General features: G+C 38.6%; 2 protein-coding genes across 2 annotated transcripts in view; both read left to right on the forward strand.

Annotated features, from left to right (window-relative positions):
- Window positions 1-7,910, forward strand: part of pnhd (pinhead) — an 8,832-nt gene extending 922 nt beyond the window's left edge. Inside the window, exons 2-7 of the mRNA XM_056271683.1 lie at window positions 740-835; window positions 945-1,084; window positions 1,978-2,245; window positions 2,344-2,525; window positions 4,244-4,302; window positions 7,578-7,910. Of these exons, the coding sequence (XP_056127658.1) occupies window positions 740-835; window positions 945-1,084; window positions 1,978-2,245; window positions 2,344-2,525; window positions 4,244-4,302; window positions 7,578-7,728 (896 nt within the window). The 3' untranslated portion in view covers window positions 7,729-7,910. The remainder of the gene's footprint in view (window positions 1-739; window positions 836-944; window positions 1,085-1,977; window positions 2,246-2,343; window positions 2,526-4,243; window positions 4,303-7,577) is intronic.
- A 1,632-nt stretch (window positions 7,911-9,542) lies between these two features.
- On the forward strand, window positions 9,543-16,097 carry admp (anti-dorsalizing morphogenic protein). Its single transcript, XM_056271681.1, has 5 exons — window positions 9,543-9,933; window positions 11,259-11,395; window positions 11,479-11,601; window positions 14,054-14,246; window positions 15,670-16,097. The coding sequence occupies exons 1-5, from the start codon at window positions 9,633-9,635 to the stop codon at window positions 16,095-16,097; spliced, it is 1,182 nt and encodes a 393-aa protein (XP_056127656.1). The 5' UTR covers window positions 9,543-9,632.
- Window positions 16,098-16,552: the final 455 nt, after the last annotated feature.

Genomic DNA, 16,552 nt, shown 5'->3' on the forward strand with positions numbered 1-16,552 from the left:
TTTATTTCAAGTAACTAAAATGTTTTTTTTTAATGTTTACACAGTCTTGATATCGACTTTTATTTCATTCTATGCAAATGAATGCATTTTCTCAGTATCTATCAGTGATGGGTGTAATGCATTAAGTAATTAATTAATTACTGTAATTTAATTACTTTTTAAGTAAAAGTAAGGGATTGCTCTAATTGTTTTCTGTATTTGAATTACAGTAACTTCTGATGTAATTGCATTCAATACTGTATAGACAATAGAACAATTCTATATACAATAGTGGATTTAACATCAAAATGTAACATTTACCATTAAAATGTTTGTTTTTAATGTAACCTTCTCCCTTTAAATACTTTGGTCAGTTCAATAATAATTTATACAATTTTATATTATTTATTTGAAAGAATTTAAAGAGCATTTTCATGTCTATCCTTGTATTGTTCAACTGGACGAGGTTGATATGGAATTTAGAAAGTAATTAGTAATGAAATACTTTTTAGAGAGAGTAGCCTACTCTAATTACACTGTTGAAGATGTAATTAGTATCTAGTAATTACCTTCTAGAGTAACTTACCCAGAACTGGTTACCATAAGGATTAATGAGAATGGTTAATGGTGGTTGAGGAGATTCCCCCTTCCATGTAAAGCGCTTTGACTTTGAGTAGCCTACCCAGAAAAGCGCTATATAAATGTAACGAATTATTATTAATTATTATGAGAACTAATATAACTGATCTATGTCATGCAGTCACAGCTGTTTTAGTTAAAAACACCGATCCCAGAAACCTGTTCACAGAGAGAGCCTGCTGTAGACGCCAGAGTCACATCATCTACATCGGCAAAGGTGATCATGCTATATTATTATTATTATTATGTCAAAAATCTGTCTTGCTGTTCTGAGTAGTTTGTATCACTCTTTTTTACTTTCGTACCTTTATTGTTATGTATAACAGATATTTCTGGCAGTCCCGTGAATGTTGATGTGGGCGTGTGCAGAACACATTGTGGCCAATCAGCGCGTTCCACGTCATTTGAGGCGGGGCTGAGGGCTTCCAAATATTCCTCAATGCTCGATTTCCTGCGACACAAAAAGGTAAAGCGATTCCACAGCTGACCACGAGATGGCGACATTTGACCGAATAAAAACTAGCATGCAATATATTATTGTGCATTAGATTCAAATAATTAAAACTAAAAGGTATTTTTATAACATTGACCTTCCCAGTATACAGACGCTCACACACTCACACACACACACTCTCTCTCTCTCTCACATACACACACACACACACACTCACTCATGTCTGGTCCACTATCTTTGTGGGGACTCTCCATAGCCATAATGGTTTTTATACTGTACAAACTGCATATTCTGTCCCCTTACACTAACCCGACCCCTAAACCTACCCATCACACACACACACACACACACACATAAACCCGACCCCTAAACCTACCCATCACACACACACACACACACACACACATAAACCCGACCCCTAAACCTACCCATCACACACACACACACACACTAATTTGACCCCTAAACCTACCCATCACACACACACACACACACACACATAAACCCGACCCCTAAACCTACCCATCACACACACACACACACACACACACACACACACACACACACACACACATAAACCCGACCCCTAAACCTACCCATCACACAAAACTTTCTGCATTTCTACATTTTCAAAAAACATCACTTAGTCTGATTTATAAGCTGTTTTCCTCACGGGGCCCAAAAAATTTCCCCACAAGGACAAGGATTTCAGATATTGCCATCTTTGTGTGGACATAAAGTGTCGTTTAATCTAGGGTTTACCAGGACCACACACACACACACATTATATATTACAGCCAACTAAGTCAAATTGAATTTCTGAAAATCTTTTGATTTTAAAGCATCTCAAATAATTACTTGCTTAAATATCTTGGAAGCCCAACTCAATATCTGTCCCATTACAGATGAGACGTCAGGATTCCTCGTCCTCGGGCCCCGTCAGCGGTTCCCCGTCCTGCGGTCTGAGCTCCGGCTGTGAGCCGGCTGGGGTGCGTGTGGACCGAGTGGTGCTGTATGAAGGTCTGCGAGAGGTCGAGATCATCGAGGACTGTCACTGCGAAGCCAAAATGAGCCAGTGCGTCCGAGCGCCGGCGCTGAGAACATATTACTCTCAGACCCCGTACGAGACCGTTATAGACGCAGGCAAATGTGTGGGGTCCAAAGGGGCACCAGGTACATCACAATAATATGATTCATACTACAGGTTCGAGGAGGGAAAGTAGTGATTTAAGTCACAGTCCTCTGATGATTGCACGTGTTTTACCTTACAGAGGGATTTTCATGCGTCCCCACTAAGTTTGATTCCACCCTCATTGAAACTCCTAACAAAGTGGAGCTGATCCAAACCGTGGCTCAATGCAAACTAATGGAGGGATGTTACCGTATCCCGTATGTGGAGTATCATTACGAGATCACATACAACGAGGACGGAGTCCAAGTAGAAAGTCTGAGGGTGAGTAAAGCAACAAATGCAATTGCATGAGTTGCATAAATTGAGTTTCCACTTGTGTGAATCTGAATAAAACAGGTTTGCACAACAGGGAATCGTTTCTAATTGTAATTTCATCTCTTTTTAAAGTTATGAACAAAGGTTCTTCCAGTAACGTTAATAGAACGTTTAGTAAGAGTTATGTGGTCTTTTAGTAATGTCCTAAAAATGTTATTATTTTTTACATTGTTCATTAAAAGTCTGTTTTTTTTCCTGGTCTGATGGTTTAAAAATAATAATAATAATGTTTCGGAATGTTCAGAGAACATTCAAAAGTAACATTCCCATAATGTTTGCAAAATTCTAAAATAGAATGTTCCAAAACAAGACTTTGGACGTTTTGAACATGCAGAGAACTTTAAAAAACAACAACATTTTCATAACTTAACTGGAACGTTAGTACACTGTTTTTAGAACACACGTATATGTGTGTTAGCTGGGCTCAACCATCAGATGTAATGGTGTGTTTACACCGAACGCGAATTTAATTATTTGCGCGAGTAGATTACATACAAAGTCCATGCAAAGACGCGAATAGACGCATCATTCGTTGCGAATGACGCGAATTGGGCGACGCGTTTGCCGCGAATGTCTTCCGCGCAAGTTGAAAAAATTGAACTCGAGCGAATGTTCAAGCGTCTAACTAGACGCGATAGACGCGTATTTGACGCTCTTTTCGCGTTCGGTGTGAACACACCATAAATCTGTCTGGTTGTGTTTGAATTCAAGACATGGCAAAATGTAGTTGAAAAACTAGCATAAAGGTTTTTGATATTATTTTTAAGTAATTTCAACTTAAAATATATTAAACTGACTTTAAAAAAGGTTGAATTTACTTTTAAAGTAAAGACATATGTTGTCTTAACTTATTGATCATATCATTTTTTACAGTCTTTACTGAACTGAACTCCAGGATCTCACACCAGTAAAGCCTTTCAGTCAAAGAGGAAATTAGTCATTTCCAAGTGATCCATGCTTGTGTACCCATTTGTTAGACAAAAAGATCAGGATCCTGATCCATTTCCCCCTCCAGACATTTCCAATTCACATTTCCCTGATTGGACAACAATGAACTCAAGTGTGGATATGCATGAAGAAGATGTTACACACTAAATAACTACTTAGTGCTAGAACGTCCCATAGCTTACAGATAGGCTGTGCTAAAGAAATGCTCAGATAATTTAATTTAATGCAAAAGCATGAATTTAACATGAATCCGTATGCCTTGATGGTTATTTTTGTGAGGCTAAGTGCCATGAAAAGTGACAAAATGTCCCAAATATTTAACATGCACAAAAAAGCTCCTTAATTCGTCATATTTTATGTTTTTCATTATGTTCTGTAGAGCTATCAAGTTTAGTGTGACTTTAAAGTATTTTAAATCTCTATAATAGGAAAATGCCCAGAAAATCAGTTCCAACTATTATATTAAGTAAAAGTGAATTTCTAAAACAGACATGAGGTTAAATCTTGCTATTGTGAGGTTTAGTGCGATCTGCTTATTGAACACATGTGTGTCAGATGTTCTGTCTGTCGCCGCTCTCGTAAAAGGTGTGAGGAGGACACAAATGGTCCCTGCAGGTGCCAAATCAAAGCACTTCGCATGTTAGCGGGCCGTCCCGCATTAACAGCAGGCGCTGAACTGATGGCTTCTCTCTCTTGTGTTGCTAATTTTCTTACAGGAAATAGATGTTGGCAGATGTTTGGGAAGCTGCACCTCAGGGAGCCGCTGTCTTCTCAGGTACACGCCGGAATATCCCACCTTACACACAGCTGAGCAAACACACACACACACACACACACACTCTCTCTCTCTCTCACACTCAGCTGTGTTTTTGTGATATATGAGGACATTCCATAGGCGTAATGACTTTTATACTGGACAAACTGTATATTCTATCCCCCTACACTGCCCCTATCCCTAAACCTGCCCATCACAGGAGACATGCTGCATTTTTACATAAAAAAAAAACACATTGTTTTTTATGTTTTTTAAGCTATTTGAAATATGAGGACTCATGCAATGTCCTCATATATCACGTGTAAGTTATAATACCAGTGTAATATGCATGTCATTATACACATTTGTGTCCTCATATATCACAAAAACAAGAGCACACACACACACACACATTCTCTCTCTCACACACACACACACACACTTCTCTCTCTCTCTCTCTCTCTCTCTCTCTCTCTCTCTCTCTCTTTCTCTCTTTCTCTCTCTCACACACACACACACACACTCTCTCTCTCACACACACACAAACACACACACACTCTCTCTCTCTCTCTCACACACACACACACACTCACTCTCAATCTCACACACACACACACACACACACATTCTCTCTCTCTCTCTCTCTCTCTCTCTCTCTCTCTCTCTCTCTCTCTCTCTCTCTCTCTCTCTCTCTCTCTCTCTCTCTCTCTCTCTCTCTCTCTCTCTCTCTCTCTCTCTCTCACACATACACACACACTCGTTTTATGGGGACTCTCCATAGACATAATGATTTGTATAGGCCTACTGTACAAACTTTATATTCTGTTCCCTTGCACTAACTAACCCTACCCCTAAACCTGCCCATCACACACACACACACACACACACACACACACACACACTAACCCGACCCCTAAACGTACCCATCACACACACACACACACACACACACACACTAACCCGACCCCTTAACCTACCCATCACACACACACACACACACACACTAACCCGACCCCTAAACCTACCCATCACACAAAACTTTCTGCATTTTTACATTTCAAAAAAACTCATTTTGTATGATTCAAAAGCTGTTTTCCTCACGGGGACCAAAAAAATAACCCCACAATGATTTTAGATATTGCCGTCTTTGTTTTTCCCCATAATGTGGGGTTTACCAGGCCACACACACACACACACACACACATTCTTGTAAATCTTTCATTGTGAAGACATTCATTGACACAATGCAATCTCAAGCTCCAGACCCTAACCATCAAAACTAAGTGCCTAACCCGAACTCTTCCCTTACCCAACTATAACCTGATCCCTAAAACAAAGTCTTGACCCTCAAACAGGCCTTTAAAGAGGTCTCAGAAAGTGAGGACCGGACAAAATATCCTCTCTTTGTCCTCACCCCGATGGTGTAAAACGCAAACCAGTCCTCACAAAGATAGATGTACAAGTACACACACACACACACACACCCTTTACAGTGCACACCAAAACACAACAGTTTACTTCTGTTAGTCTTTAAACCAAAGCAGAAATACAACAGTTTCTATGTTAGTTAGTTGTATAAGTGAAATTGCCTTTGTTTTCTAATGTATTATCAAAAGTACCATGGTAATTTAATTTTTCAGGGTAGTTTTGGTGACATGAAACACACACACACACACACACGCACACACTCACACACATTTTATTATGTTTTTGAAAGAAGTTTCTTATGCTCATTAAGGCTGCATTTATTTAAGCAAAAATAAAGTATAAATACTAATATTGTGAAATATTTTTACAATTTAGAATAAGTGTTTTCTATGTGAATATATAGTTCAGCATCATTACTCCAGTCTTCAGTTCTAATATGCAGATCTGCATCTACTTATGCAGAAACATTTTTTTAACTGTATTTTTGATCAAATAAATGCAACCTGAATGAGCATAAGAGACTTACTTAAAAAAAATAATTAATTACTCCAAAAATTTGACCGGTAGTGTAAAACATAAATGTAAATGGGATTAATAGATGTAGAATATATCTTTCCGTTGTAATTACTTCTGTCCTATAAGTTCAAGCTTAGTGTGAGGTTTCTATAGACATTAACAATTTTAAACAGTTTTTAGGGTGACTGACAAAAGGTTCTTGATGAGAAATTATTCTTTTTGTCATTATAATGTGTGCTTTTGTTCAAAACTTGGATGAGGAAACATACTAGTGGAACATTTCGACAATACAAGAGAAAGTTTCAACAGATCTAGTTCAAGAGTGAAAGTTTCATTTAGAGCACTGTGAGATATCAAAAACTCTCACAAAATATGATTTACTTTTGGCAAGTCATGTTTGATGTGTAGCTATAATACAACTCAATCACGTTGGCTTTTTTTACTGGTTCTATATATGACTGGTTTGGATTTCATACTGACTATATCAGTGTGTATGCAGAAGTAAAAGTTACACATACTCTATTCACAGACACATTTGTCCTGCGCAATTCATTTAATCAGTAGCTGATCAGAACTGAACAGCATTTTAAACACATTTGCTAAAAGTATTACTCATTATTTTAGGAGTAAAAAAGTGTGTACACAATGGAAAGGTTATTTAGTGCAGCTTTAAAGCGTCGGCACTGATGATTTGAGTGCAGTGAATGTTTTGTAGATGTTCACTATGGATTGGTTCATTCGTTTAAATTAATACATTTTTAGCGAACTGTGATTTTAGTATATGTACATTTCTGAAATACATAACTCAACCTCTGATAACAGATCACTTTAAATGTGACCCTGGACCACAAAACCAGTCATAAGTCGCACGGGTATATTTGTGGCAATAGCCAAAACACTGTATGGGTCAAAATTATGTATTTTTCTTTTGTGCCAAAAATCATTAGGATATTAAGTAAATATTAGTAGATATTTTGTAAATACCTTAAATATATCGATTTTTATTTTTGTATGCAGCACGATCGCCAACAGAAATGGAAACCTTTAAAGGAGATTTTCTCAATGTTTTGATTTTTTTTTTTGCACCCTCAGATTCCAGATGTTCAAATAGTTGTATCTCGGCCAAATATTGTCTTATCCTAACAAACCATACATCAATGGAAAGTTTATTTAGGCTATTCAGCTTCCAGGTGATGTATCAATCTCAAAAAATTTTTTTTTTTTAATGGACACATAAGACTGGTTTTGTGGTCCAGGGTCACAAATTGTAATGTGGACTTGATGAAAGATGTGTATTGTGAAAAGTGCTATACAAATAATAATGTGAATTGAATTGAACTGTGTTTCTGCAGGAGTGCGTCTGATCTCGGGGAATGTCTGCTGTGGGCTGAAGGACAGGGCAACGCTTGTGTTCCTCAAGACTACGAGAGCCACACTTTCCTCAGTCAACACGGACAGATCCGCACCGTTCTGGCCATCACTTCTTGTCTATGCCAGTCTTAAACACATCGCCACCCACTGGAAGACTTCAGCGACTACATGAATTTGATCATTTGCACGGCCCTAATGTCAGGTTTGGGGTTGTGCATTGATGAATGGCAATTTAAAAGCATGATGCCGTTCAAATATATCTGTAATATATGTAAATTATGTAAAAAGTATTTTGTAAATAAAATCTATGTTAGAAAATCTTTCAGTCTACCATCTTTGGACTACTTGACAAGATGCACTAGACTAGAGTGTTACACGTGCAAATCATGTCTCAGCTTTAAATCACGTTACAAATCAACCAATAATTAAGGCATTAGCAAGACATGCAGATGACAAAGAGGCGTCGCATATGCAAAATAGCCTACAAAATACTGTAATACCAACTAAATATTTATAGAGAGGGAATTCAAAGTTAACAGACAGACAGACAGACAGATAGATAGATAGATTGATAGACATATATATATAGACAGACGAATAGATAGATAGACAGACAGATAGATAGATGGATAGATAGATAGACAGACAAATAGGCAGACAGACAGACAGATGAATAGATGGATAGATAGACAGACAGACAGAGAGATAGATGGATAGAGAGATAGGTAGACATACAGACAGATAGATAAACAGACAGACAGCTAGATAGATAGATAGACAAGACAGTTAGACGAATAGGCAGATGGATAGAGATGGATAGATAGACAGACAGACAGACAGACAGATGAATAGATAGATAGATAGATAGATAGATAGATAGATAGATAGATAGATAGATAGATAGATAGATAGATAGATAGATAGATAGATAGACATAAATAGACAGACAGATATATAGATAGACAGACGAATAAGCAGATAGATAGATAGATAGATAGATAGATAGATAGATAGATAGATAGATAGATAGATAGATAGATAGATAGATAGATAGATAGATAGATAGTATTTGCAGAAGCCTAATATAGTCCATCAGGGTTTAAGAGGCATTAAATGATGATTCGGTCGTGACCTTCTTTGATTTTGAAGCTTAAAAGATTATGTGAATAAAATGAGTCACAACAACTCAAAAACTAAAATAACTGATTGAAGTTCTGAAGTTCATTAATCTTAAAGCAACATAAAGCTCCTATATGACATAATATAAGAGCTCCTGCCACCCATAAGTAGTAATAAATCTCCTCACATTGCCAGACGGATCAGGGGATTCAAACACACTATAATGAGCCCTAATGAAAACAAACACACCAGATGAGAAATTAAACTAGTCTAAACCACCCAGAAAAGTCACTCACAATTACATTAACTATCTATTGATTCAAACTCGACGAGGATTGAGCTCATTTATGCAAATCCAGTCCTGCGTGTTAAAATGAGGTAATTTTTAATTTGCCCAGACTCAAATCTCTGTTTGAGCAGGTGTGTGTGCCATTAACATGAAAACACAGGGCGCATGCTTTCGAAATAATTGTTCCCAGTATCCCATTATCCTCGTTTTGTCTCAGTTAATGGATCCATTCTGAAGGAAGTTAACCACCCGCCGCGCGCAAAACGCGCGCAAACGACTCTTCAAGACGAGCGAAATGTAGTGCGTTAAAATATCTTACCTTTAGATGTAACCTTTTTCTTTAATCTAAATATATAGGGCTTATTTACAGCAGTGCACATTTGATAAACACTAATTTCCCCCCAGGATCTCTCGAGGACCACCAGTCCTGTTCGCACCTCGTTAACACCGCCATTAGATTTGCTTTACATTCACTGATTGTTGATTTACATTTGCGACTAAATAGCAGCTCTTTATGGCTGTTGACCGAAGACTTTGGGCCAACATCATATAAACCGGTGCCACTCCGGCAGAGCTTCAGTTAGTCCATTTCCAGCCACCAAACACCGTCTCTGAGGATTTGATCATCATGTTGCCTGCAGTGATCTGGATCTCCGTGATGATGGGCCTCGCCGTCAGCAGACCGTCTCTCAATTACCTGGAAAACCACTTTACAGTGCAGAACGAGTCTGAAGAAGTGCGTTCCGAGGCGATTAAGAGGCTTTTGGAGGTGTTTGGGATGGAGGACCCTCCTGCTGCACTGGTTCGGGGACACAAACAGCCTCCCCAGTACATGCTGGACCTGTACAACACCATCGCAGATGTGGACGGTGTCACCAAAGACCCCTCGCTCCTGGAGGGAAACACGGTGCGAAGCTTCTTCGATAAACGTAAGATACTTTCTGATTTCTTTTTTCACTTGAAGTGGGAGAGTGGACATAAAAAAGAACATTTGGGATGGAAAAGTGTTGGAGAGCAGTTGTCTTTTCACTCAAAAATGCTGGGTTGTTTCAACCCATGTTTGGGTCAAATATGGACGAACACAACCGTTGGTTTTAAACATTTTGAAAAATTAAACCAACCGTTGGATTTAAAAAAAATAGTAAAATAAAAATAAACCAACCTTTGGGCTTAAAAATGTAGAAAATTTAAACCAATGGTTAGGTTTGTCCATATGTGATGACACAAACATGGGTTGAAACAACCCAGCAGTTTTTACAGTGCACAAATACAACTACAAATGTACAAAACAATAGTAGTAACTGATTATTACATGTAATCTGGATTACCTAATCCGAAAATCAAGTAGGTCTACTTGTAATTAGATTAAATTACATTTTAAAATACTTGTAATCTCACTAGTTAGCCTACTTTTGATTACATACATGTTATTCTCACAATGTCATTCAATTATTCATAATTCACTGATTCTCCCTACTACAAGCAGGTATACCAATAAAATATATGTTTTTAGTAAGTGTTTTATTTTAACATTATTTTAATTTAATTGTTTTTATGATTGAATTACTTATAATGGCTTTTCATTAAACTTACTAACCCCTGACATAATGTAACATTTAACGCATGTCATGTTGTTGATAACAATAATGAAATCTATTTTCTTTCTATATGTATTTTATATCAATATGGTAAGGTACCGGTAATCAAGATTATCCTATTCAAATCAATGTGATAACTGTTGTCAAAAGTAATCAAAAAGTAATCAGATTTATCACCTTAAATGTGTAACGTAATGGATTTAGTGACTAACTGTAATATTTTTCATGTAATTTGGAATTAGTAACCGACTACAATTTGCAATTAATCTACACAGCACTGAATATATTTGTCTACAAAACTAAACTTTTAAACAAATGCCTGAATCATGAGAAATGAACTAAACCAGGCAATCAAATACTCAATATTTTAGTAATACTGTTGAATTCATATTTTAAGTATGAAATGTGGAATTGCATAAAAGTACAAGTGTAGTAGTTGTATGTTTTAGTGTGAAGTTTAACTTTAGGCAAGCATGTATACAAAATATTTAAATGTGAAGTTTTGAGAATGGTTCATTAACCAATATTGATCAGCTGCTATCCTGAATATCCAGTTGTTGTTTTAGGTTATGGTAGTTACAGCCCTCAGTGTAAAAATGTACAAAGTTCGTGTCATTTCACATCATGACTTCATCTATCTGTCCATCTCTCTGTAGTGCACAGTGAGCATGTGGAGTTTCTCTTCAACATGTCCACGGTGGCCAAGAGTGAGAAGATCCTGACGGCCGAGCTTCATCTGTTCAAGCTCAGGCCTCAAGCGTCTCTCGCCTTCAACAGACACCACTTCTGTCAGGTACGCTCCGATCTTACACACCGAGGAAGCCAACGAAGTAAGTTCTTCTGGTTATTAATCATAGAAGTGGTGTGTTTCTACAGGTCAGTGTCTATCAGGTTCTCGACGGCAGTAAAAAGAACGTCTCACAAGGGAAGAAGCTGCTCTCGTCCAGACTGGTTCCCATCCATTCCACCGGCTGGGAGGTTTTCACCATCACTCAAGCCGTAAGTAGCCTAGGCTATGAACCAAAATGAGGAATTTACATGCACAACTTTTGTTTCAATCGGTTGATGAATCTGAATGTAGTGTATACATAACGGCCAAACACGTTATGTCATGTCTTTTATGTCAGCTTCAAATCGGGAATATATTTTTTGACATGCACGAATATAGCCTACAGTTTTGCGCATAATAACCATTCTACATTGGTTCTACATTTGTTTTAAACAGCAGAATTAAATATTTAATAGCTTTCCTGTAGGTCAAAGAGCGTCCACGCTTGCAACGCCAAGGTCACGGGTTCGATTCCCAGGGAAAGCAAGAACTGATAAGAATGTAAATGTGTACCTTGAAATGCAATGTAAGTCGCTTTGGATAGAAGTGTCTGCCAAATGCATAAATGTAAATCTAAAAAAAGTGGCACATCATTGAAAGTTTGGGAATCCATGACATAATCAAAATATTTATCCATTTCTGGTCGTAATTTGGAGACTATGGCGTATGAACTATTGTGCCTTGCTGTTTATATTTATCACGCAGTACAACTGCCCAAAACCAGTCGTCTGTGGATGAGAATCCGAAACAAGGACTGGTGACGTGGTCCTGCTCCACTTCACAGACGCAGTGAAAGGAGAATTTAAAGGGTTAGTTCACCCAAAAATGAAAATGATGTCATTAATGACTCGCCCTCATGTCGTCCCAAGCCCGTAAGACCTCCGTTCATCTTCAGAACACAGTTTAAGATATTTTAGATTTAGTCCGAGAGCTTTCTGTCCCTCCATTGAAAATGTGTGTACGGTATACTGTCCTTGTCCAGAAAGGAAATAAAGACATCATCAAAGTAGTCCATGTGACATCAGTGGGTTAGTTAGAGTGTGTTGAAGCATCGAAAATACATTTTGGTCCAAAAATATCAAAAACTCGTAAGACGCTGCTGACGTGTGTCTGGTGTGTGTGTGTGTGTGTGTGTGTGTGTGTGTTCTGGTTCTGTTGTGGATCCGCGTTCAGTGCCGCCGCTGACGTAAGGCGCTGCTGACGTGTGTCTGGTGTGTGTGTGTGTGTGTGTGTGTGTGTTCTGGTTCTGTTGTGGATCCGCGTTCAGTGCCGCCGCTGACGTAAGACGCTGCTGACGTGTGTCTGGTGTGTGTGTGTGTGTGTGTGTGTGTCTGGTGCGCCCGAGCTTCGTTTACAGTCTGAGGGAGACGCACGCTGGAAACAAAACAATCTTCGCAAACATGTCTAAGGATTTCCACACAGAAGAAGACTTGCATTTCTTTGCCCAGCCATATTTATTTGAACCCGAATACACGGGCACACCAGACACACGTCAGCAGCGTCTTACGTCAGCGGCGGCACTGAACGCGGATCCACAACAGAACCAGAACACACACACACACACACACCAGACACACGTCAACAGCGTCTTACGTCAGCAGCGGCACTGAACGCGGATCCACAACAGAACCAGAACACACACACACACACACACACACCAGACACACGTCAGCAGCGGCACTGAACGCGGATCCACAACAGAACCGGAAGACAATACAATGCTGAATAAAGTCCTAGTTTTTGTTATTTTTGGACCAAAATGTATTTTCGATGCTTCAACACACTCTAACTAACCCACTGATGTCACATGGACTACTTTGATGATGTCTTTATTTCCTTTCTGGACAAGGACAGTATACCGTACATACATTTTCAATGGAGGGACAGAAAGCTCTCGGACTAAATCTAAAATATCTTAAACTGTGTCCCGAAGATGAACGGAGGTCTTATGGGCTTGGGACGACACAAGGGTGAGGCATTAATGACATCATTTTCATTTTTGGGTGAACTAACCCTTTAAGAATGACGGGACACTCATTTATATGACACTTTATTCAACAGGAATAACAGCTCGTTCCGCGCGTCATCACGCTATTTCTACGTCTTTGCACATGCGCAGTCCTTTCAGTTTCTGTCTTCAATCCGATCAAGTGTTTACATGTCCTCTCGATCGGATTAGAAAAGGAATAAACCACCTCTTTCAATCGGATCGAAATTTCATTCTGATCGAGCTCGATCGGATCGATTAATGTGTTTACATGAAGGCTTTCCAGTCCGATTGAGCCGTCAATCCCATTACTGACGGATTATTTGGTTGCATGTAAACGTAATCTCAGGTTCTGTTTAAATTAAAAGGTGCAGACCGGTAGCTGAGTATGTTTTAGAAGTTGCTTGTGCAAATACATTGACTAACTACATTTCTGTTTATTCAATTCAATTCACATTTATTTGTATAGCGCTTTTCACAAAACACATCATTTCAAAGCAGCGTTACAGAAAATGCATGAGTCCACATAACAATTTAGAGTGATATGTTATGCATTTCAGAAATGTACATATATACAAAACCACAGTTAGCTAAAAATGTATTAATTTAAACAATGTAATAATTGTATCTGGAAGGTGCGCTCTTGGACGTCAGATGAGGGCAGTAATCTGGGGGTCCTGGTCTCGGTGAGGACTCTAGCGGGTCTTCAGATGGACCTGAAAAGCGTGCGTTTCTCATCCGGCCGTCATCATCATCACAGCAAACAGCCCATGCTGGTCCTGTTCACCGACGACGGCAGGCGGGCGGCTTCTGTCGAGACTCCTAAAGGTTGGACATATGCATCTCTTTATTATCTCACCTGTCCTCTTAGGCTGAGTACTTCTCATATACAGTATCTCTACCCAAAACAGCACTGTGTAGTTTCAGATAAATACATTTCAAGAACATCTTGCTTTAAACTAGCGCTTATTCATTTCAAACCAGGGAGTTTGGGGGTCTGTGGAAAAGTTTGGGGGGGAAAAATGTAACAATGTAAAAAAAAACAAGTAAAAAAAATTGTGATATAGTAAATAAAATATTGTATATATTCAATTATAAAGTATTTAGTAAATAGTAAAACATAAAGTTAATTAATTTATTAAAATAAAAATAGTTTAAATAAATGCCAAAAAAATAAACAATACTTTAATAAATAAAATAATACAGTACAGTACTTTAGAGAGTATAAAAGCATGTAGTAATGCAATAGAAACAGCGTTATTATACTCAACTAAAACTAAAACATATTTCCATTACTTGAAATACAATAAACATTAGCTGAAATAAAAAATAAAAACCCTTATATATATACATATTTACCTATATAACATATATATACTTTTTTTTTTAAATGTCTATATAAACATTTTATAGACAAAATTGCTGAAAAATAAAAAAAATTGTATCTCAATGATGCTAAAATAACACTAAATAGAAATGATTTTACACATTTATAATATAATTTTTTAGGGTGAATTAGGAACATACTTTTAATATAGTAATATGGAAAATATAGTATAAAAAATAAATGCATGATAAAATCTATTACAAGTTAACAATATATATATATATATTTGAAAAATACACTTTTACATTTCTAAGTTAGGCGTTCCTCACGCAAGTATGATCATATTTGGGGTCGGCGGCACCTAAACACTCGTTCTAAACAAGCGGCAAGCCGGAAACCTTCGTGTCTCTCGTTTGAATCCAACACTGAAGTGACTGCAATTCATCGACTGGCCACTATAGACCGGCTCCAAAACAGAGTTAATCCCATAGACCCCCATGTTAAACTGCCCAACTTTACAGCAGAATAAAACATGTTTACAGCCTGGTTCAAAAAGTCTTTTTGGTCTATATAGTTGATTTTGCCCTTCATGACAACTGTGAGGGGGGTGAATTTTTTTATAACTCATCCGTTTAAATTATATTAAGCCTTAAAGTTCTGCATATTTAAGGGCGTGGCCACTTGAGTGAAAGGTGGATTGCCGCTGATGTCACTACTAGCCGTTTATCTGCTGTGTGTTAGCGTCACGTCACTGACCATTTACGTTTATCCGGGAGTGACGCGCAGCCAAGATGGCGACGTCCGGCTCCACTCACTTTGGGCTTTAAAAATGTTTTTCAGAAACCTACGGGTGACGTCACGGACACTACGTCCATATTCTTTTTACAGTCTACGGTTCTAACCTGCACTCCTCTTTCTCTTCAGGTTCAGATGATTCTCCCGTTGGAGCAAGTCTCCCGTTTCCCAGCCTCCCTCTCCCCGCGGCGGCCCGTCGAAACGCTCGATCCGCAGACTTTGACGACAGCGCAGAGAAGATGCCGTGTCAGCGTCTGCCTCTCTACGTGGACTTCGAGGAGATCGGCTGGTCGGGGTGGATCGTGTCTCCCCGCGGATACAACGCTTATCACTGCAAAGGCTCCTGTCCGTTTCCCCTGGGTCAGAACATGAGGCCGACCAACCACGCCACGGTCCAGTCCATCATCAACGCTCTCAAACTGACCAGAGGCATCGAGACGCCCTGCTGCGTCCCGGACAAACTCTTCAGCATCAACCTGCTGTACTTCGACGACGACGAGAACGTGGTGCTAAAGCAGTACGACGATATGGTGGCGGGAAGCTGCGGCTGTCACTGAGAAACACCATTCTTCTGTGATTGCCAGCAGTGTTTAAACTGGGATGAAATTGTAAAAATATGTAAATAGACATGAAATTTTAATATATGGAGGAGATTGAGTCGGTCACTTGTAAAAGATGTAAATTTGTATATTGCATGTTGTGAACTATTATAAAGTCTAAATAAATTCTTACACAAAAATGATGGACGGGGATGATTTTTATTTTTATTCTTGTCATATATTTAAAATACAAACACCTTTAAAAGGAAGATCAACAGAGAACTGAGAAACAAACCGGCCAATCACTGAGGTGTTGAGGATTCCCGGCAAGCCGTTTTGCGTTTAAAAGACGTCTAATAGCCGTCCAAACACAGCCCAGACGTCTAGGCTTAAACCAGGCAAAATTTGGGCTGTCAGTGAAAATGTACTAGACGTGTAAACCATAGCCCAAGAATAGACTAGTCATCAATTAG

The sequence above is a fragment of the Rhinichthys klamathensis genome, unplaced genomic scaffold (genome assembly GCF_029890125.1).
Source record: "Rhinichthys klamathensis goyatoka isolate OS25496 unplaced genomic scaffold, OSU_Roscu_1.1 h1tg000323l_1, whole genome shotgun sequence".
NCBI classification, from domain to species: Eukaryota; Metazoa; Chordata; class Actinopteri; order Cypriniformes; family Leuciscidae; genus Rhinichthys; species Rhinichthys klamathensis.

Coding starts and splice junctions, on each gene's coding strand:
- admp (XM_056271681.1), top strand. CDS start 9,633: ATGTTGCCTGCAGTGATCTGGATCTCCGTGATGATGGGCCTCGCCGTC. Junction 9,934..11,258: donor GCGAAGCTTCTTCGATAAAC/GTAAGATACTTT, acceptor ATCTCTCTGTAG/TGCACAGTGAGCATGTGGAG. Junction 11,396..11,478: donor ACAGACACCACTTCTGTCAG/GTACGCTCCGAT, acceptor GTGTTTCTACAG/GTCAGTGTCTATCAGGTTCT.